General features: G+C 44.1%; 1 protein-coding gene and 1 pseudogene across 2 annotated transcripts in view; both read right to left on the reverse strand.

Annotated features, from left to right (window-relative positions):
• The window catches only part of SLC12A3 (solute carrier family 12 member 3), a 297,158-nt gene that overhangs the window by 83,466 nt on the left and 191,887 nt on the right, over nucleotides 1-21,805 (reverse strand). For both annotated transcript variants that reach the window (XM_085637358.1, XM_085637357.1), the window contains exons 16-17: nucleotides 7,792-7,903; nucleotides 6,228-6,362 (exon numbers count right to left, since the gene is read on the reverse strand). In XM_085637358.1, coding sequence (XP_085493484.1) covers nucleotides 6,228-6,362; nucleotides 7,792-7,903 — 247 coding nt within the window. The remainder of the gene's footprint in view (nucleotides 1-6,227; nucleotides 6,363-7,791; nucleotides 7,904-21,805) is intronic.
• LOC146776196 (large ribosomal subunit protein eL42-like) lies at nucleotides 13,655-13,975 on the reverse strand (annotated as a pseudogene).

Consider the following 21,805-nt stretch of genomic DNA (forward strand, 5'->3'; position numbering starts at 1 on the left):
GGCAAGGCATTGTTACAAGTCATTGAGCGGTCAGCCTGTCCCAGCGATGCCAACCAGAGGGCAATGGGCTCCTATCTATTGAGTAGTCCATAATTGGTGTGGAAAAGGAGCAGCCATGATTATTGCACTTGTTACTGGCACCAGAATCAGAAGTGCTGGCACCCCAGGTATGAAAAGTGCAAACGACTGGCAGAGATGGCCATTTCCGTCTGCACAGAAAATGTGCAGCAGAGGAGTCTGCAAAGTTATTAGTTTACTCACAGAGGATGAGGCCGCAAATAAAAGAATGAACAAATACGCATTACTTTTGTGGAAATCAACCCAGAGCCAAAGCGTGTGGTGAGATCACCTAGCTAGTCTGGCCTCGGTGTGTGTGGTGAGAGTACCTAGCTAGTCTGGCCTCGGTGTGTGGTGAGAGCACCTAGCTAGTCTGGCCTCGGTGTATGTGGTGAGAGCACGTAGCTAGTCTGGCCTGTGTGTGGTTAGTGTACCTAGCTAGTCTGGCCTCGGTGTGCGGAGAGAGCACGTAGCTTGTCTGGCCTCTGTGTGTGGTGAGAGTACCTAGCTAGTCTGGCCTCGGTGTGCGGTGAGAGCACCTAGCTAGTCTGGCATCGGTGTGTGGTGAGAGTACCCAGCTAGTCTGGCCTCGGTGTGTGGTGAGAGCACCTAGCTAGTCTGGCCTTGGTGTGTGGTGAGATTACCTAGCTAGTCTGACCTCGGTGTGTGTGGTGAGAGCACCTAGCTAGTCTGGCTTCAGTGTGTGTGGTGAGAGCACCTAGCTAGTCTGGCCTCAGTGTGTGTGGTGACAGTACCTAGCTAGTCTGGCCTCAGTGTGTGTGGTGAGAGTACCTAGTTAGTCTGGCCTCGGTGTGTGGTGAGAGTACCTAGCTAGTCTGGCCTCAGTGTGTGGTGAGACTACCTAGCTAGTCTGGCCTCGGTGTGTGGTGAGAGTACGTAGCTAGTCTGGCCTCGGTGTGTGGGGAGAGTACCTAGCTAGTCCAGCTTTGGTGTGTGGTGAGAGTACCTAGCTAGTCTGGCCTCGGTGAGAGTACCTAGCTAGTGTGTGTGGTGAGAGTACCTAGCTAGTCTGGCCTCGGTGTGTGTGGTGAGAGTACCTAGCTGGTCTGGCCTCGGTGTGTGGTGAGATTACCTAGCTAGTTCGGCCTAGTATGTGTGGTGAGAGTACCTAGCTAGTCTGGCCTCGGTGTTTGGTGAGAGCACCTAGCTAGTCTGGCCTCAGTGTGTGTGGTGAGAGTACCTAGCTAGTCTTGCCTCAGTGTGTGTGGTGAGAGCACCTAGCTAGTCTGGCCTGTGTGTGTGTGGTTAGCGTACCTAGCTAGTCTAGCCTCGGTGTGTGGTGAGAGCACCTAGCTAGTCTGGCCTGTGTGTGTGGTTAGCGTACCTAGCTAGTCTGGCCTCGGTGTGTGGTGAGAGCACGTAGCTAGTCTGGCCTCTGTGAGTGGTGAGAGTACCTAGCTAGTCTGGCCTTGGTGTGCGGTGAGAGCACCTAGCTAGTCTGGCCTCGGTGTGTGGTGAGAGTACTTAGCTAGTCTGGCCTCGGTGTGTGGTGAGAGCACGTAGCTAGTCTGGCCTCAGTGTGTGGTGAGAGTACCTAGCTAGTTTGGCCTCAGTGTGTGTGGTGAGAGTACCTAGCTAGTCTGGCCTCGGTGTGTGGTGAGAGTACCTAGCTAGTCTGGCCTCGGTGTGTGGTGAGGGTACCTAGCTAGTCCGGCCTTGGTGTGTGGTGAGAGTATCTAGCTAGTCTGGCCTCAGTGTGTGGTGAGATTACCTAGCTAGTTCGGCCTTGGTATGTGTGGTGAGAGTACCTAGCTAGTCTGGCCTCGGTGTTGTGAGAGTACCTAGCTAGTCTGGCCTCGGTGTGTGTGGTGAGAGCACCTAGCTAGTCTGGCCTGTGTATGTGGTTAGCGTACCTAGCTAGTCTGGCCTGTGTATGTGGTTAGCATACCTAGCTAGTCTGGCGTTAGTGTGTGGTGAGAGTACCTAGCTAGTCTGGCCTCGGTGTGTGGTGAGATTACCTAGCTACTTCAGCCTCAGTATGTGTGGTGAGAGTACCTAGCTAGTCTGGCTTCGGTGTGTGTGGTGAGAGTACCTAGCTAGTTCTGGCCTGTGTGTGTGGTTAGCATACCTAGCTAGTCTGGCCTCGGTGTGTGGGGGGGGAGTTCCATAGCTTGTGTTTTCTATGTTGTACCTTGTTGTTTGATGGCCGATAGTGCTGCAGAGTGGATGTGTCCTATGGATAGAGGTGGGGGTCTACCACCCAGTGGAGTCCCAGGCATGCCTCATCAACACAACTCTGGCATCCAGTATATTTTGTGTTCAGTGTATAGTCCAAAATACAATTACCTCAAAAAGGCTTTCTTTTATTTATGTCTTTCTTGCACCCATTCGACAGACGTGTCGTACGCTGTTAAATAAGGTACATTTGCTACAATGCATATCAAAGAAAATACAAGAGAAAAATACATTGCAGAAAAGCTGAGGGTTGGAGGAAAGAAAGATCATATATTGTTGTTGCATGTTTAGAGATTGTAAGGGTCGAGAGGTAGAGTTTCCGATGAGTGATCCTAGTCATCAAGAGGAGTTCTATTTTCATCCCTGCCTTAGCCAGTGGACACGAGCAAGAAGAGTACAAGGAGGCACTGAACAGGGCAGGAATAACAGCACATGCAACGGTGTAAACAAGCACAGCGTGGGACAGGGACGTCGCTAACAGAGGACACGAGGCTCCAGAATCTGGTAATAGGGGACACCAACATAGGACTGAGGAGACATGGATCCCACCTCAGGGAGTACACTGGTACCAAGAGAGAGAAATGCAACAGATGGGTGGGTCTTACATCTACGTCGCTTACACAGGAAATGAGGCTCCAGAATCTGGTAATAGGGGACATCAACATAGGATGAAGGAGCCATGCATAACCCGTAAGGGGATACATTTATACTGGGATGTGGGAGTTGCAACAGGTAAGTGTGTCTTACAGCTAGGCAAGAGAATCGTGTACAATGGGGCATCGCCAATTCATGGCTACTATTGTGAGAAACACTCAACATCATGCCAACTGGAACATGTTGGGGACAGAGACACATGCAGACAGATTCAAGGGACACATACACTCACTCAATGGAGGGAATGCAAACCCACTAGGATGATGCAAATACATACACCGGAAGAGCGAACACAATGCTGGTGCGGGGGAAATCTATGTTGGGCGAGAGGAAACTCTGAAACGAAAGGAGACATGTGCTCACACAATTACAGGGAAACATGCTAGCATGAGGACATAGACACATAAACATGGAAACACAAACAGGACATGATTTAGAATCAATCCCTACCTACTTGAACAGCGCCCCTTTGTGCCTAAACTAGTTTTGCACTTTAAGTCCAAATATCTACATACAAGGAAACAAACTACTGATTTAGGAAGAGAACACCACTGGGTGCAGGACAGAACACAGAGATTGGACTGGGGCAGGGTAATGGGGACAGATCTGGTGGGCAGACGGGAAGAGGGACAAGAGAGGGGCTGGGATCTCCCAGCCAGTGCAGTGCTCCTATAGGGAGAGAGCCAAAGAAAGAGCTACTATATGTAGATACAAAAGAACTGACCAGGCCGCGGGGTCCTAAGAAGGGAACATTCGGACACGAAGGTAATCGGTCTATGAGTATCAAGACATGGGAAGCAGAGGTCCCCGAAGCAAAGGAAAACACTGCCAAGAGTGCAGCGGCAGAGAGGATAAGGAAGGGCTGCATGAAACCTGCCATCACCCACTCTACCTCCACGCCCAGCACCACCTCAACCCAGAGCACAGCCCACCTCATGGTCCTTGGTGATATTAGGTTCCAGAGACCCCCACCAGCCCTTTAACTCAAGCAAGGGGAGAGTATTCACACAGGAAGAAGGCCCAGAGAAACGATGCATGCGGGGCACTAACCTACAAGACTACAGTCTGCGGTCAGTGTTGGTTCCATAAGCTCATCTCTACAGAATGCAGTCACCACCACTCATTGCTCCATGGACAATGTAAAGGACCCCCAAATCGTGCCCATAAGCCTTTCCAGCTATGACACCGCCTGCTTTTTTTAAAGGGAGGAGAATAAAAGACTTAAAAAAAGAGACAAATATATATATATGCCTGCCCTTAAAGTGCTTTGCCTCCCTCAGTTTCAAAGTGGTGTCACTGCAGGCAACTACAGAAAATCAGTCAAAATCGGTTTAAACCCTTCTCCCAATCCTACTCTTGGTGGTCCCTTTTCTGTTTTTTTTTTCACTAAAAAGTGTGGACATCCATTTTAACCATTGGTGTCCAAAGGAGTTGGGTAAACTGTAGATTTATGATTTTAATTTATATATTTAGATTCTTGGGGACATATATACAATGCCCCTGCAGCACTTTTACGCCGCCAAAGCATCACTTTTGTGATGCTGCGGGGGCACAGTGTGCTGGCCCATATTCACAAGGGCGCGATAAGCCATTCTGCATGGATTTCCTAGCCTTGTAAATATGGAGTAAGGCAATGCCTTACTCTGAGAGAAAAGGGCGTTCCATGGGTGTTCCCAAGCAACACTCATGGTTTTTTACAATGTCCCAAATTTACAATATAGCGTAAATCTGGGGCAGTGCCGAAACTAAAGTCTTCCCAAAGCAGGCATAACGAGAAGAAATGTTTAAATTTCTCCTAGTTTTTTTTTCTCTTTCCACATGGGCTGCATTCTGTAGCACACATAGCACGAGGAAAATGTCTCCTTTGATTGTTTTTGTGTAGCAAGGTGCCCCTTCCAGCAAAAACACAATCATGCCAATAACACACAATGGTGCAAGGGTGCTTGTATTGGCGTTCGGCTACAGTATATGCGCTGGCAGAAAGGACAGGCTTATAGATATGGCGCATTCCTGCCTTTTTCTTTTGACGCAGGGCAGACAAAATATTGTAAATATTCCCCTTTGTTCGTAAATGTGGTATCATTTATTTTGGGAAAACACTCTTGAGATAGCAACATCACTGGGCAGAAAAAAATCTTAAACAGAAACACTGAAGAAGAAATTAAGATGGGTACAGGTAAGTGTAAGTTAAGGGGTTAGGCTAAGGTTCAGGATAAATTAAAGGCTAGAGGGAAAGATTTACTTAAATTAAAGAATCTGAAGTTAGCATGTGATTGTTTCTCCAGAAAAAAAATCAAAAAGAAAAAGAAACATTACATGGACCCATAAAAATATCCCACTTGCGTATCCTGAAACACTGGCATTGATTCAGCACTTGTATGTCAATGTTGAACACACTGGGGTTCAGTGGCTAATTTCTCAAATAAAAAGTGCCGGTCCAAAGGTTTGCTCAGAAGCTACTGCCGGTGCTGCTGAATCCCAGGGTTGACGAATACTAAGGCTATCAACTCTTGAATCCACCTCCAGCCTCTTTCATCCACCACCACCATTGTCATTGCAGGTTCTTGCTGAACCCTGCTTTCTCCTTTTGTCACTGATGTCCACTTTTTCTCTTCCCATTTTCTGCCTTTCTCTCCCTTTTTTCTGAGTCAGTCTGATGAGTAAAAATTAGCCCTGGTCTCCAAAAATAACTTCAGATGGACCCTACCTGCAACCACCCACTCAAAGTAAGCACTGCTGGTTACACAGTACGCTCAAGAAACCAAATGACATTGACATGCATATAACAACCCACCCCTCGATCTAATAGTTCAGGCATTCATGCATCAATTGTCAACATGTGGAGGCAATTGGAAAGCCACAAGGAAACCTCAATAAAGGTGATCTACAGCCTGCAGACAAATGTGAGGAGAATTGGATTAATACAAAGTATGAGACCAACAGTGCATGCCCCCCCTTAAGAAGACAGAGACAACTGTAGCAAGGAAACACTTTCCAAAGGAAGAGAAACAAATCAACCCAAAGGTCCTATGGCACTATGGAATGAAGGATAACGACAGGCAGACACAGGGAGTGCTACAACCTTATGAGACACTGGGCAGCAGCAAGAGACAGGGACACAGTCAACAAGGTGCTACATTAAAAGTGCATAGCACAACATAATACTCTGAAAATGAACACAAGTTTGAAGGTCCGAGGTGTGGATCTCCAACCAGTGGATGATAGAGGTATCCCGTAAGATGGGAGTCTCGGATAAGGAATGCTACTCGAGACCCTAGAGCACCAGCCCAAATCTTTGGTCTGTAAATCTCGACGTTTACCTGCATCAGCATCTGGGCGCCATTTCGCAAGTCATCGGCTATCAGACCACAGTAAAAAGATCTGATCTTCCTCTTGTTCAGCCACTTGACGTGTCCGCTGCTTGTGAGTTCTTGTATTTTCTGCTTCCGTGGGCCCTAGTGTTGCCCCAAGATATAAGAAACAAGGAGTAAAAATTTAGAAAAGAGACAATATTCCGCTTCTTCCCCTCATTTTTCTGTTTTTTTCCTCGTCATATTGGGTGTGCACTTTAGCCAAGTTTGAGATACAAGGACTGACACCATTATTAAAAGTAGCATGAAGAGCAGGACCACTTGATATTTTTCACTTTTTTGCTGAAAATTGTTCAGTTATGAATCACTCTAAAGAACTGTATTAACACGCTTTTCAACACAATAATACTAATTTCCAGGAATTGAACTGAGGACCTGCCAGTTGCAAATGCATCCTTGAAAAAGGCTCGTTACTCTCTCAAAGAATGGACAGAAGGAATAGACTTCTACTGTGCCAATGTGGAAAAAATCGTCTACTCATCAAGGGGATACCCTCAAAATACCACACATTTTGGGATCAATAGTGGAATCTACATGTCTCTTGGAATTGTTTTTGAACAGCATTGTTTTATTTATTCTGCCATGCGGTCTGCTTTACTCTGTTAATGCTTAAAACCAATAAAAAGGGTTTTTTTAAAAAGCAGAAAGAGGCACACTAACATACTCTGAGGTGCCTTTCAATGCTTTCTTCCAGATAGCATATGTTTTCATTATAACTTCAGTTTCCGTAAAGTCGATAATACTCTCTCATTTGTAAGTGTGATTTGCCCAAAATAACACTTCTTTTCCTGTGCTGTGCCTCTGAAACATTACCAGAGAAGGCACTGAAGACCAGCACCAAGAAGACTCGAAGACTGATCATTTCAATCCCTCTTCGATCATCTTTTTCCTAGAGTCTGAATCTTAGTCCCCCCCTAACCTTCTGTTGCCTCTTCTTGGCTAGTCCTTCACGCCGCTGAAGCCCGAAGCTCAGGTAGCCTTGCTTTGAATCTGTGTCTTCCATCATGTGGCTTTGAACACTGTAAAGAAGCTGAAAGGTTCCGCCTCCATGGGTCCTTGATCTGTTTTGCTGGGCACCTGGTTGCGCAGAATGTTTGTCTACCTTCCTAGTCGCAATATGTTCTCCGCAAGCTAAACCTCTGTGGATTTTTACCTCAGTGTCTTTTAGATGTAGCATAATTGTTTTACTCTGTGATTTTATTAATGTGCCCACCATAAATGTCAGATGTATGGCCGCTAGCATCCATCCTCCTCCCTGATGGCTGATTTGTAGGAAAAACCTACATTTGTATTGTCTAGTCAGGGTACTACGTGGTTGTAGCTTGCAATCTTACAGTGCTGTGTGGGGTGGCAGCGTCAATTCGGATATCTCAGCTATTGAGGCTGTAAAATAAAACTGCATCATTCAAGTTGCGGAAAAGGGTGAGTGTGTAAATCATGCATTAAAGGGTTGGAAATAAACAATATACGTAGAATACATTATGCAAGCTAGAAAAACAAAACATATACTTACTATTAATATATTTGCGCAGATCATTAGACTCAACTTTTTGGTGAAGGTTCCCACAAAATCCACAAGAGCTGGGCGGAAGTTGGGTGGGCCAGTCAAGACCAGGCACTGGGGCCTAGAAAAAATACAATGGGTATCAATTAAAAACGTAAACAGAAAGATTATGAGCATTTGAATGCACAATTTCTCGACGCAATTGCAAGTTCAACTAAGGTCATAAACTACAGCGAAACCTGGTAAAAAAAATAGAGCACTCCCTTTCCTCCCCTTTTACTCTTCATAAATGTACTTAAAATGTTCACTCATGTTTATAACTGTGTGTAGCATGTCATTGTGCATCCATGAATTGGCACTGTACATTATAAGGCACAGAAGAGATCCTTTACAAGGTCAAAGAATTTTAGGAGGATTGGCAATATCCTTTTAACATCCAGCATTAGGTATTTTATTCCATATAATACATGTTTACGCCTATACCCTTCCTAAAAAACATCTCAAATCCCTTTTCTCTTGCTTCTTAATATGAACGAGTGTGGTTGAAAATATACAGAAAACATGTGAAATCTGTGGGGCAAAATTAAACACAATAATAGAGCAGTAATTTGATGTGAAAAAATATTCTATAAATTTAATGTAAGTCAATTTTAAAAATAATCATATATGTTGTAATAGAAATTCCTGCTTTCCCGTAATGAAATGGAGCCACGCATAACATAAATATACTGCCACGAATGCCACATTTTTGCTAATGACAGTTCATTTTAGAGAAACAGATCAGAGAAGCAAGTTCTCATTTTCATTGTGTTAATATAGCCTCTGAAAAGGGCTATACTGGTTGTTAAAGGCCCTGAACCCATATTATAGGCCCGAATCAGTTGTAATTTTCATCCCTGGCCTGTATTTGACATTGTCTGCTGGACCTCGAAGGAAGGAGGCATTGTGACATCACTTCTCAGCTGTAATACATTGTTACAGTTAAGCAGCTACTTCATTTTCTCATTAATTACATTTCGCAGTGACTACTGGACTAAAATAAGAAAACTGGAACAAGCTTTTTAAATAGGGATTGTGGGCTTTCATGAATTACATATCAAACTACTGCACCAGCAGCGCTTGAATCAATTATTCACACAACCCTTAATGGCCAGTTGAGAAATAAATGCATGGGGAATTAAGTAGGTTGGGATGGAATCATATGATCTCTTACTTTCCAAAATGTTAAGGTACCAGTCACATCTGTCACCTACATCTTATCTCACAAGAGTCTGGTCGACAGGTAAGGTGTGCGCAAAATGGACAATATCTTTCAGGAAACAAGTTAGTCGATACTGAGAGAAGAAAATGGGGGCACCCAGCTCATTGGATATCTTAATTCACTAGAATTTGAAAGCAGCACTGAGATCTTACTTAAAAACAAGGCAACTCACAACATATAAAACGTGCTAAATTTGTCATTTGAGAGTAAGGTGGGAGCCGCTAAGTTTTGACGGGTATCCCCCATGCCCTGGGAGCACTCCACCACACCAGAGACACTGATTTAAGATTTTCAAAAAGAAATCCTGTCTTTGGGGATACGATCATGGGAAATGTGAAAAACGCTGACCAGTCTGCCGTGTCCCCGTTGTATGATGGAACATCTGGTGTTACACAGTTTTATTAAAGTGCTCCCACCGTGGCAAAGGATGCACTTTCAGTGAAGAACCTCTGTAAGGCTTCAGGGAAGTCTAACTATAGCAGGCAGGCAGGCCACTGCTGAGAGCCCATATGCCGATGTCTAAACGAACCCCACTGTCTTTTGTAAGGTTCCTTAGCGTTTTCTCCGCCTTCCTCTGTGAGTGCTTGTAATACCCAAATATTGTATTGCATGTATTTACTTGCTACTGTTAACATATTTTAAGCATCACCTTTTCAGCAAGCTTTTACTGAAGTGCCCTATAAACTGTGTGATGACTTGTAAATTATTTATTAGAAACCAGAACGATATAATACCTTTAGGAATCTTTATATATTAAACAAATATGTATTACAAGAATCTAAAAGCACCTACATAATACACAGTATTCTGAGTTTTTTAAATAAACTTACCGTTTTACAATAGGGTAAATGTACAGAATAATCAAGTTGAATATTGTTGTAGGTAATGTTGCATATATCTAATGTTTGATTTAAATAAATGTAATGCATTTTCATACTTTGAGCTAGTGCTGGAACATATCTCAACACAATCAGGGGATGATCCCTTGTGAAGCTAGTGGTGGTTGGGCCTTATCATTATATATTACACCAAAATACCACCGTAGCGTTTTTGCTATAACAAATGTTTAAAGGTATAAATGACTCAATCAGTTAAGTTACACAAATTTCATAAATTAGAAATTATTTCACATAGTCAGCTAATAATAACAGTTTTGCATACAGTGAAACATATTTAAAACAAATCCTTATCAATAAGTATAAGAAGTAGCTTAAGCAATAGAAATGAAATTTTGGATTAAGCCTGTGGCAACAAATAACCATTACCAGTGTCTTATAATGTGAAAATGTCGCTAAATCTGCAATAAGAATAGTAAAAGTCTTATTTGGTCCAACATGATTCTATTCAGGTTTCCAGGGGCCAGACATAAGTGCAACAGTTCTTCTGGCTCCTGCCATATTTACAGACAAAGTGGGGGACAAGGGAAACCATATCCTATGGGACTGATGAGACCATATCCTATGGGACTGAGACACGTTTGTTGTTGCTGGGATTTAAATGCAACTTTTGTTTGTACTGCTTAACTTATTTTGTATGCTTATTGATGATGCATTGTTTAAACTATTTTTTACTGTCTTTAAGAGTGTATGCAACAATTGTAATTATCAGCAGACTATAAGAAATGATTATTAATTTATTAAATGTATAAAACTTGATCATTGTGTTGTTTTTTCCCTAAGAAATTTGGTATAGCAATGATTGTATGTGATCTATGTCTACTGTTGATGTAGAAGTCGTTGAGACTCTATGATTGAATACATATGCTCACACTGTGTCTGTGTTTGTATTTTCCCATTTCTCTGTGGAGGAGTCAGTTGGCTTGTAAGAATAGCATGAAAACATTTAAGACAAAAATGTGAGTATTAACAAATCAAGAATGATGGGAGTAAATGTGTATGAATGCAACCTAAATTTAGGAAAAAATTATCATGTTAGAGAGGTTTGGAAAAGCAAATCAGCAAGCCACTTACACAGAGCACCATGCCACAGTTCCTCGCTGCTTGCACTAAGGTGTTCCTACACATGTCCTTTGGGGTCTTTTGTTCTTTCACCAAAGGAAGTACCCGGCTGTGCCTTCTTGTCAGTGATTCCCACTAGCAGGACTGTTGAGCCTATTTTGCTTGCAGCCGATCACAATTGCAGTAAAACAGCAGAGACTTTTTCGAGCTTCACACTGGTAGCTGCCCTCTTTGGATTGGTATTTTTTCACTCCCATTGTTCGGTGATTCTGGGTGAACACTTGATTCTCATTTTCATATGCCTCCAAATCCTAGTTCCTCATCTTTTCGTGTTTGGTGTATAAACAAGATAACTTTATCTGGGTGCAATGTACACTCTGGCCAACCCTAACAAATATTATTGACTTAGCCTCAGACCTGGTCCTTTCTTGCAATGCAATGAAGAGGGCTAGGACAGACCAGATTAACTATGTTATCAAGTATTTTATTATGCCATCAAATAAGCATTGAGATCAATTTACTCAATTGGCCTGATCATTAGGTTTGTTTTTCACAAACCTATTGCCAAACATCCTCACTTTCCTTCAAAATGGCCCTATGTCACCTGAAAAATCCCAGTCAACATGATGCAGTAAGAAGAATTGTAATGATGATATTAAGGGGCACTAGAGATGAATAGAAACGTACTTGCACCCCTTATTTGCCCCTATAGTGCCACATGTTTCAGCAATTGATCAAGTCCACCTGTCAAATAACCTTTCTATCCTAATAAAGGCAGGAAGCCCCTTCTCGGATCAGTACATTATTCCTCCACTAACTATAAAATAATATTGTAAGAATTGGAAAATATCATTTAAAAAAAAAAATCAAATTTCTTTTAATTGAGCATCATAAGTCAAAAAGAATCACATTTGTACAGTAGAGTGCACAGGCTCCGGGATCGGAAGCATACACCTAATTAAAACTCAGATTCAAATGTCCCAGAGACCATACAAACCCCCACATACAATGTAGAAGATGCCTGTTTTGAAATGACACGTTTCTAGAGAAAGTTCTTCAACAAGATTATGAAAACAACCCCCCCCCCCAAAAAAACTGCCCCCTCCCCTTCCCTGGTGGTGTCGCATGGTGTAATATTGGGCAATATAGATCTCTCTATAGAGTTGGGTAGTAAAAGTGTGGTCGTGACCCATCAGTGTGTGTGGATTATAACCTCCAGGTCCGCTGTGAAGCAGGCTAAATTGGAAGAGATGCATAGCCCTTATGGAAGGCGGACATACCGCGGAGGGTAGGCCTCGTGAGAGATAGGTGACCAAGGAACCCCATTTAAGCTCAAAAGTCTTGTAATCATCTCTGAAGATGTCTGCGAGGCGTTCCATAGAGAGGATTCTCCACAGACGGTCATGCCACAACGACGTCGCTGGTGTGTCTGCCTTTTTCCAAGCTGCTGCTATCGTAAGTTTCGCCGCCCCCAAACAAGCCCACAGTATCACCTTATCAGCTTTCGTTTGGTGTTCCAAAGCCGGGTCCCGGATGCCCAATAGTGCCCCCTCAATGGTGGTCGGAATGGGGTACCCCAGCAAATCTTTGATATGTGAAAGGATTTCCTCCCAGAAAGGCCGAATACCTGGACAATCCCACCAGATGTGTCGGAAATCTCTCTGCAGCCCACATTCTCGCCAGCAGAGATCTGAGGTGTCAGGGAAAATCCGCCTTAACTTGGTAGAGTAAATATACCAATCTAGCAGTGTCTTGTAGTGTGCCTCCCTCAAAGCCAAGGACTTGTTATGTTTAGTGATGTCACCCCAAACGTTTTTCCACTCCTCTTCGGTGATATCACGCCCAAGAACCTGTTCCCAAAAGGATATGTAGCTTGCCCGGGGGTGTGTAGCGTAATCAGTGGCGTCACTATGGGGGTGCGGGGGGTGCGGACCGCACCGGGTGACACCCTCACGGGGGTGACACCAAAGGGCCGGTCCGGTCGCTGTGGTGTGGTGCAGACTGCAGAGCAGTACTGCAGAACAAACCAGAAACGCAACGACGACGCAAACATAACTTCTATTGAGCAGGAGGAGGTGCCTCTGTGCGCAGCGCGCACTGTCTCCTCCTCCGCCGCGTCTGCGCGCCTCGGCAGTGACGTAGTCACTAGAGGGGTGCAGTCGGCGATGTTATTTTAATGTTTTGGAATACGGGAATCCGAATCCCGCATGCGCATTGGGCCCCAAGTGCACGTGACTTGGCATCACGAGGGGCGCCGAGGACTCGGGAGGTGAGGAGGTCTCTCACGTCGCCGTCGCCACTATAATTTAATTTTATTTTAAGGACAGGACAGAGCCACAGAGCCGGAGCGGAACCTGGTTTAAGGCTAGCCCCCCCCCCCCCCCCCCCCCCACTGTCTGCCACGTGCCACCAACACCAACTGAGCAGGTGAGTGTGTTTGTCGAGACATAGCAGCACTTCGAAGCTGCAAGCCTGTCAGAGTAATTGCTATTTAAATATGATATTATTATTGTTATTGACCGCCCCGGCCCCCCGCAGGTTTACACATATGACAGAGTGTAACATAAAAGAGCAAAACATATGTATTACAGAGCGCACATTCATCACATATGGGTTCCTAGGCGCTCCCGCACATGGATCACGAAGATGGAGCTTAGAACTGGTTAACTCGGCCCTTTCTCTTCTTGTCTCTGCCCAAGTGTAACTTGTTTACATATTTTGATGTCCAGCATCCTCTGGGACCTGCAGTTTGACTCCGCGCGTTCCAATCTTAACATTAGCCTTTTTCGTAGTCTTGGCCTTGGAAAATGGGCTTTGTTTGACCACCATACCCGCTCTCCTTACGATCGTATCGCCCCTGTCCCTGGGCACAGAGGGAATCCACCCCCTTCTTGTATGGGTTACTTTGTGGGGTTGATGTACCCCGCACTTCTTACAGAATGCCTGCCCTGCGAGTTGTCGGGACGTTCGCCATCTTGCCAGCAGCAGCGGACCAAAGACGACGCTCTGGACAGCTGACGGGTGTTTGTTACCCAACTCAGTTATCCTCGTAATATCGACCTCGGGAGGATGAATGGCTGAGTACACCTCGAACCCATGATCATGGAGTTAGACACAGATCCCTGGAGGGGATACATGCATTAGCCTCTGAGCATGCGGACCTGCAGAGTGGACCTAATTATCACAAACTGGAACCATCATTTTCTTCAAATCAGATGTTTGGACATCACTATATTTTTTTTGGTATTAGAAGTCGTGCACTTTGTAATCAAGCGCCCAGTTTATTTAATCTACGTCTCCAGGCTGAGAGGTAGGTAGTGTAATGATGCATTAATGTTTCACATACGTATTATAATGTTTAATGATTTTCCCCAAATATAACTTTACCCCACCCATACCATAGTTGTTCTTTTAAGGGGTTGCGCCCTTGTTACAGTTAAAAGATTAGTGTATAGCAATTAGATAAATTAAAGATTACAAAAAAGGCCATGTTAACCATCCCTTATCTCAGGGAAACGTATGGTGGTGTACAGAGTGCATCGAGTGAGATGAGATCTAACGACACGTACGTGATCCGGTGACATACCTGGGATTTGGGGAGTGTGCTCTCACAGGAATGTACGTCAGGTCACTGATGGGCATAATTGAAGGGAGATCTAGGGTGTGCGAAGAATGTTGTAAGGGAGGTCACGGGGAGATGTGCAGGAGAGGTAAGGGTGCCTCCAATAAGATGCACGGGGTGCAGTCGGGATCTTACGGGCTATGCGGTGGATCTGACGAGAGAGAGATGACACGGTGTGTAATGGGTCTGGTGAGGGAGATCTGACAGGCTGTGTGATGGGCCTTGAGAGGTAGATCTGACAGGCTGTGTGATGGGTCTGGTGAGGGATATCTGACAGGCTGTGTGATGGGTCTGGTGAGGGATATCTGACAGGCTGTGTGATGGGTCTGGTGAGGGATATCTGACAGGCTGTGTGATGGGTCTGGTGAGGGACGTGTCATGAGATTTCATGGGCACTGAGGGTCAAATGAAACGTTCAGGGTGGGCAGGAGAGATCTGACGGGCTCGGCAGTGGGTCTATTGAGAGAGATCTGACGGGCTCGGCAGTGGGTCTATAATTCCCTCAGTGTTCATGGCAAACAGTCATTGCTTTTTTGTACAATTCAGTCTGCAAACATGCCTTCACACAGGAATGCTTTCCTCCAGCGGTGCTGCTAAACTGCTAAATAAATGTGACATTTAAAAGACTGTAATTGTATTTATATAGCGCTTACTACGGTAATACTACCCTCTACAAGGCGTTGAAATGGACGTGGCTCACGCGGACTGCACAACAGCGAGCAGCGCACACCAGAGTCCAGCTATATACAGCCCTTCATTTGTACTTATCTGTAACATGTCAAACTTGGAAACATTTACAAATATTAATATTTTGGAAGTTCCTTTGTTTTCGACGACATTCTCTCGACGGCATTGACACCCCCTGCGTCTCCCCCGCCCTCCCATGAAGCAGTCTTCCAATTAGCAGTATTGTTCGAGACGTTTCTGTCATGAGCACCAGAGAGCAATTTAGGAGACACTGAGAGCCGAGCGGTGGGAATTAAGAGTACATCGCCCTAACTTCTTGCTATGGCTGTGTAGTACTGTGGCCTATTAATGACATTGGTATTACTATTGCCTATTTGACACCGAGTAACTTTTGCCTACCGTCCTGTGCTGCTGCGTGGATATTTCCATCCATTTCTGTTCAGCATTTGAGAAAAGAAGTTTGTTTTTCTGATTCACCTTTCCTGACTCCTGCAGCTGCTCATCAGATCAGGCTAGGACACAAGGAGTACTGGAGTAGGTCAGAGAATGTGTTACTGTTTGTTTTTATTTTAAAAATCTGCACAGGCCCAGCAAGGCACATTATCATGGCCATGGATGCAAGGCAACAATAAAACATGTCCAGACAACTGGTGATTAATGATCCTGCTGGAGAGCAGTCCTTTGCCTGTTGGTAGTTTTGAAATGCAGATAAACTGTATTTTATTTGGATAGCTCAGTGGGTTACTGTCTTTGTCACAGAGATTCTTGTGTTACTTGCAGTTCAAAAGTTACAATCCTAACATTGGACAGTGGCTATGAACTGTCGTCAAAGAGCTGCAGACAAACATGAATGGTATAGTTAGAACTTCACTTTTTTTGTGTTACTATAAAGTTAGAAATTCCCCAGTCTTTCATTATTTTAATGTTGCTAAAAAGAGTTTGGGCCGATATACATTTTTATTAGTAAAGCCAAGCCCCAACCACTACGGTATGCTTTAAATCCTGAGTTTGTGCTTCCCCAGCCCAAACCCTCTTTAAATTTACTGCCCACCAGTATGGATGCCATGTGATTCCTACATCTTGTAATCCTCATTGGCTCATGTGACATTCCCTGTAGACTGAATTACATACTAGCGAGAAAACCGGCCCTGTCATTGCCTTTCTGTTTTTATTTAATTAGCAATCAGGTCATTAGGGCAACTGTGGAACATATTTTAAAGTGCGTGCTAATTATATTTACTGCTATATTTAATGTTTTAAGTTTGAAGGTGATTTTGCTAATGTTTTTTACGGGAATAATGAAAGTAGAGCTGGATGGGGCTGATATGGGGCTGGGGCCCGAAGGTCAGCTGTGAGATAAGGTACACAGGAGTGGGATTGTCGAAAAGTGGATAATCGGGCCTGGAAGTACTTGTGTTAAAACCTGGCCTGTTGGAATTTAAGGGTTTGCACTTACATCCAGATTCCAGACATCGCTCTTACTTTCAAATAACTCTCCACATGCTCTGTATACACACAGAATTGATCCGTTGTATACTGGTGACTGTTTGCAAGTAGATATAATCTAATCTAGGGCTTGTAGGCTAGAAGAAAACAAATTGGGTCCGCGGTGGCCCACCCAAATGCACCCTTGGCCCACCCAACAAAAAATTCCTGGAGCCGGGCCTGATTGACAGGGCTTCCCCTGCTTTCATTTTTCATGTCGCAACAAAGAAGCGCACTTTTATTGCTAAACAACAAGGACTGCAAAAGTTCCGAAAGACAATTAGATTTTTGTTGGAAGCTGCTATATCATCCTGTTGCTGCACAAAGACAGGGCCCGCAGAGCAGGGGGAATAGCTGCATTCAAGCTTGCAATTTTACCCGTTCTTTCACTTTACATGCGATTTCTCAATATGTTCAAACTGCATTTTTATGACTTTTAGATCAATTTTTAGTGTTCAAACCTGAGCTTCTTTCATGTTACAAAGAGAGCCGCCCCATCTCCTGTCATTTCGGCCCCCTCCCTGATCTATAACCTACTTCTCTGGACTTGATAATGGAGGAAGGAGTGCTGTAGCGCCGTTACATCATGCATCACGAACAACTTGCATTGCGACCACCCGTGCTCTGATACCCAGTAACTCAGACCACCCTCTGCTTCCACCTGAAGCATCCACCATCCCTCCCTGGCTTTGTATCAGCCCGCCCCACCCACATCAGTTGCATCCTTGCAGCACTCCTGGCTGAAGAGTTCCCTTCTTCCTATAAAATACAACGTGAACGGTATAGTTTCTTGGCGCTTTAAATCATAGCAGTAGTGATTGCCCTGACCTACATTTACAAATGTTACTAAGGATTCTGTATGGTCCCGTTATTTGCCAACTGTGTCCACTGGCGGACTCGGAGCGGAGGAGGTCCATGCGGTAAGTCGTGAGGGGGTGACACCATGAGTTACTCGCACCGGGTGACACCAACCCTAGTGACGCCACTGAGCGTAATCAATAACAGAGCATATAACAAGGAGATGGCACCTTTCGTGGAAGGGAAAATATCTTTTTAAAACCTGAAAAGCATTCAAGCCTCCAAATCTTCAGACTCCTTTCCACTCTATTGAAAGATTTCTAAATGTCTGGGCGAGCAATGTGTTATAAAAAGAACAGGAATAAACTGAAGCTAGATGGTTGATGTTGAGGTCTCTTGTGTCACAGTAGAAAAACATAAGCTCTCAGGTAAAGCAAGCCAGGATGAAGATGGATGAAGACAAACGCTTATAAAGATTCTTGTTTTATTTCTTGGTATACATTTATAGTATTTGTATACATTCACCACACCAGGAGCTGTAGCTGTTACTCACCTAAGACCATAATCTTTTACTGATTTCTCAGCCTTCACACACCCAACTTCGAACTTTATGATGACCAGTCCATCTCTAAAATTCTAGCCTCCTTAAATCCGAACACCCACTTCAACGACCCTCTCCCCGCCAACTGCTTGCCAGCGACCTCCCCACTCATCATTCCCATCTGGACTACAATTATCAACGCTTCCCTTCTTCAAGGTTCCATACCTGACTCCCTGAAAACCGGGCAAATCATCCCCATCCTAAAAAACCCACTGTGAACCCGGAAATTCCAGACAGCTTCAGACCTATTTAGAATATTCCTCTTCTTGCAAAAGTGCTGGAGAAATGTGTGCAGCTACAACTAAGCCAACACATCGCTGATTTCAATTTACTTGACGATTTCCAATCTGGGTTCAGGCCTGGGCACAGCACTGAAACCACTATTCTTCACATCGTAGACAATGCTCTCCTAGCCCTGGACCAATGCAAAACCTGTCTCTTGATCCTTCTGGATCTATCCTCAGCTTTCGGCACAGTCAACCATGAGAAACTTCTTGAACGCCTCGAACATAGGATGGACCTAGGAGGTACCATCATCAAATGGTTTGGTTTCTTCCTCCAGAAACGCACCCAGAAATTCTTAGTCAACAACAACCTATCTGCTCCCTCCCCGATCTCTATCAGTGTCCCTCAAGGCTCTACTCTGACCCCTACCCTCTTTAATCTCTACCTTGAACCGCTAGCTGAAATTCTTTGCACGGTCAACATCTCCTTACACTTGTATGCCGATGACACTCAGATATACATCAAAATCTTCTCTCTTGAGGAGATTATCCATCTGAATGATGCCCTGAATCTGAATGTTCAATGGCTCGCCAACAACCAGCTCAAATTGAATGCCCATAAAATGGATTTCCTTCTCATCTCCCCCCCAAAAAAATCCAATGACATCCCTGAATGGATTAACTCGATCACAGCACTCAACTGCATGCCATCCATAGTGGATTCTGCCAAATCGCTTGGGATAACCTTGGACTGCAACCTGAATAAGCATGAACACATCAATTCGATGGCCAAAACTGCCAGGTTCCATCTAAGCTACTTGAGAAAACTAAAACCCTTCCTTGATACTGCCGACCTAAAAAATGCAGTTCAGGCATTAGTTATCTCCAGAAATGAATACGGCTGCTCTACCCTATCGGGCCAAACAAAGACTTATACGGACCCTCAATGCAGCAGTTAGACTCTAAACATTTGACCACACTTCACCACATCTGAAGGCCTTGAACTGGCTTCCTCTCAAAGGCAGAATCCAGCTCAAGCTGGCCTGCATCACTCACAAAGCCTTGTACATGAACACCCCGAAGTATCTTGCCCAGAAAATTGTGATATCTGGGAGAACCAGAAACTCCCGGTCCTCCAGAGACCGTGTGCTCCAACCACCCCGCTTCCGCAATGTAAAAACATATAACGGCGCGTTCTCTGGGGCCCCACCAAGAATCTGGAACTCGCTACCTCCCTCCATCAGAAGAATTCCTACTTAGTCGTGCTTCAAAAAGGAAGTGAAAACCTTCCTAGTGAGCAAATTCCTCCATTAACTCTCCGTTATTGCGCATTCCGCCTTTTCATGGCCTATGGTTCTGTGGATAATCTAGTGTATTGCTTGGCCCTCTCCATGTATCAATTGTTCCCCTTGTTTTATTGCTGACATGCCGCTCACTGATTTTGGTACTGTACTGTTTATTGGATATAGCTCTGGCTTTTGCCCTACTGTGGTCAATTCCCTAACCCCATCCTTGTATTCTGCCTATGCATATACTGTACACGACGTGTTTATCCCTGTAAAGCGCTCTGATACACTAACGGGTCATGTTCGCGCTATATAAAACCTCAAATAAATGAATAAATAAATAAATACAAAAAGAACACTCACTATTGCACCTCCAGACATTGCACTTTACCTCTGATTATTATCAAAGGTATTGAACATGAGAAAGAGGAAGAAGAGACACTTCTTAGGATGTCTTTTCATGGCTGAGGGTACTGCTTGTAGATATCTAGGCACACAGCACTCTCCACATTTCTGTTGATTCTGATCCTAATCTTGCTTTATAGACCCTGTAGTTTTTAGGAATTTGTGTTGTTAAAGTATGATAAACACTAGGTCGATTTCAGTATATTTAGAGGAATCACAGAGAGAGAGTGATCATGGTTACGGGAGATTGAAATTGGCCTAATTTAGGCCAAATGTGCGTAGTTTATATAGACTAACATGCAAGACCACAATAATTTTAGTATTTAGATATATGTGGTGCTTTAGAATATAAATATATCTACAAAGAATGTGCGCCCACTTGGGCTAAATTGATAGCAGAGTATAACAATGATGCATTAAGGTAATAGTTCTTAATGTTTTATGATGATATTTATGTGTTGTACGTTTGTGTTGCCTTGTTGGCATGATATCAAACAATACAGAACTGAAACAAACTGGAGATCACACAGATGGGAACCAGCCTTACAGCGCAGGCATTGCCACACAATGCCTTTACCACACATCATTTACCACACATTGCCTTTACCATGCATGCCTTTACCACGCATATAACTTTACCACGTGACCTGGGAGAAGAATGAGAAACAACAGGAAATGATTTCATGTGTTAAAATGGTACCTTGAGGAAGAGACCTTCACGGCTATAGAATCACAAATATTATCGTTAGGTTTATCTTTCTGTCAAGAGTCCAATTTTAATTATGCACTAAGTAGAGTGGATTTATACAAATTAATTAAAAATGTAAATTGTTCAAAATATATAACAGAAAAGATAAAAGATTCAGATTTGAGAAAACACAAAAAATTTGCAAGTTTATGATGTGGATCTGATGAGGGATCTAATCAAATTTGAAGGGGAACAAGATGAGGTACTGCGAGAAACAGGGGCGTTTTTTAGTGAGGAATTATCAACACTCAATGTAACGGTAGAACAGGGTACACATTTAAGACCAAAATCGAGATAAACAAAGCCTGTGTTCTGAATGGACAGATAGACCATGCAACCAGGGGGATACCTTAGGGCCATCTATGGCGGACCGAGACACACAACTCTTAAGGATCCAACCTCAGTAACAATTAACCTCTGGCACACAACAGTACATGCATTTGACTGGAGGGACAAGATAACACAGGCAACTCCCCTCTGGGATATGGTGAAATTGGGTACACTAGGAAAACAACCTGGATTTGATAAGTGGCATCTCAGCGGTCTCTCCAGTGTAGGCGATCTTTGGAAACCGGGAGGAATAATCCCCTTCGTTGAACTGCAACGCAAGTACCGACTGGCTCACACTGAAACTAGTTGCAGATACGACATGCCTTTCAAGTGTCACTGCTGAAAGATGCGAAGTTCCTGGAGGCTTCGCCCCTGTAGGACAGACTACTAGACCATTACATGATTCGCAAGGCAACTTCCCTCATGTATCAAAAACAGATCACCATTGCACCGGATACCTTAAAACATCTGCAGGAACAATGGGTGTGTGATCTAGAAGGCCTAGAGGATGATGAGTGGCCGAGGCCTGCCGTCACCAAGGGAGGTGGCTATAAGGTCGGGGTTCCATTTAGTGCAACTAAAGATTCTCCACTGATCCTACTATGCACAAACCACCAT

This window comes from Triturus cristatus, chromosome 12 (assembly GCF_964204655.1).
Source record: "Triturus cristatus chromosome 12, aTriCri1.1, whole genome shotgun sequence".
Lineage (NCBI taxonomy): Eukaryota > Metazoa > Chordata > Amphibia > Caudata > Salamandridae > Triturus > Triturus cristatus.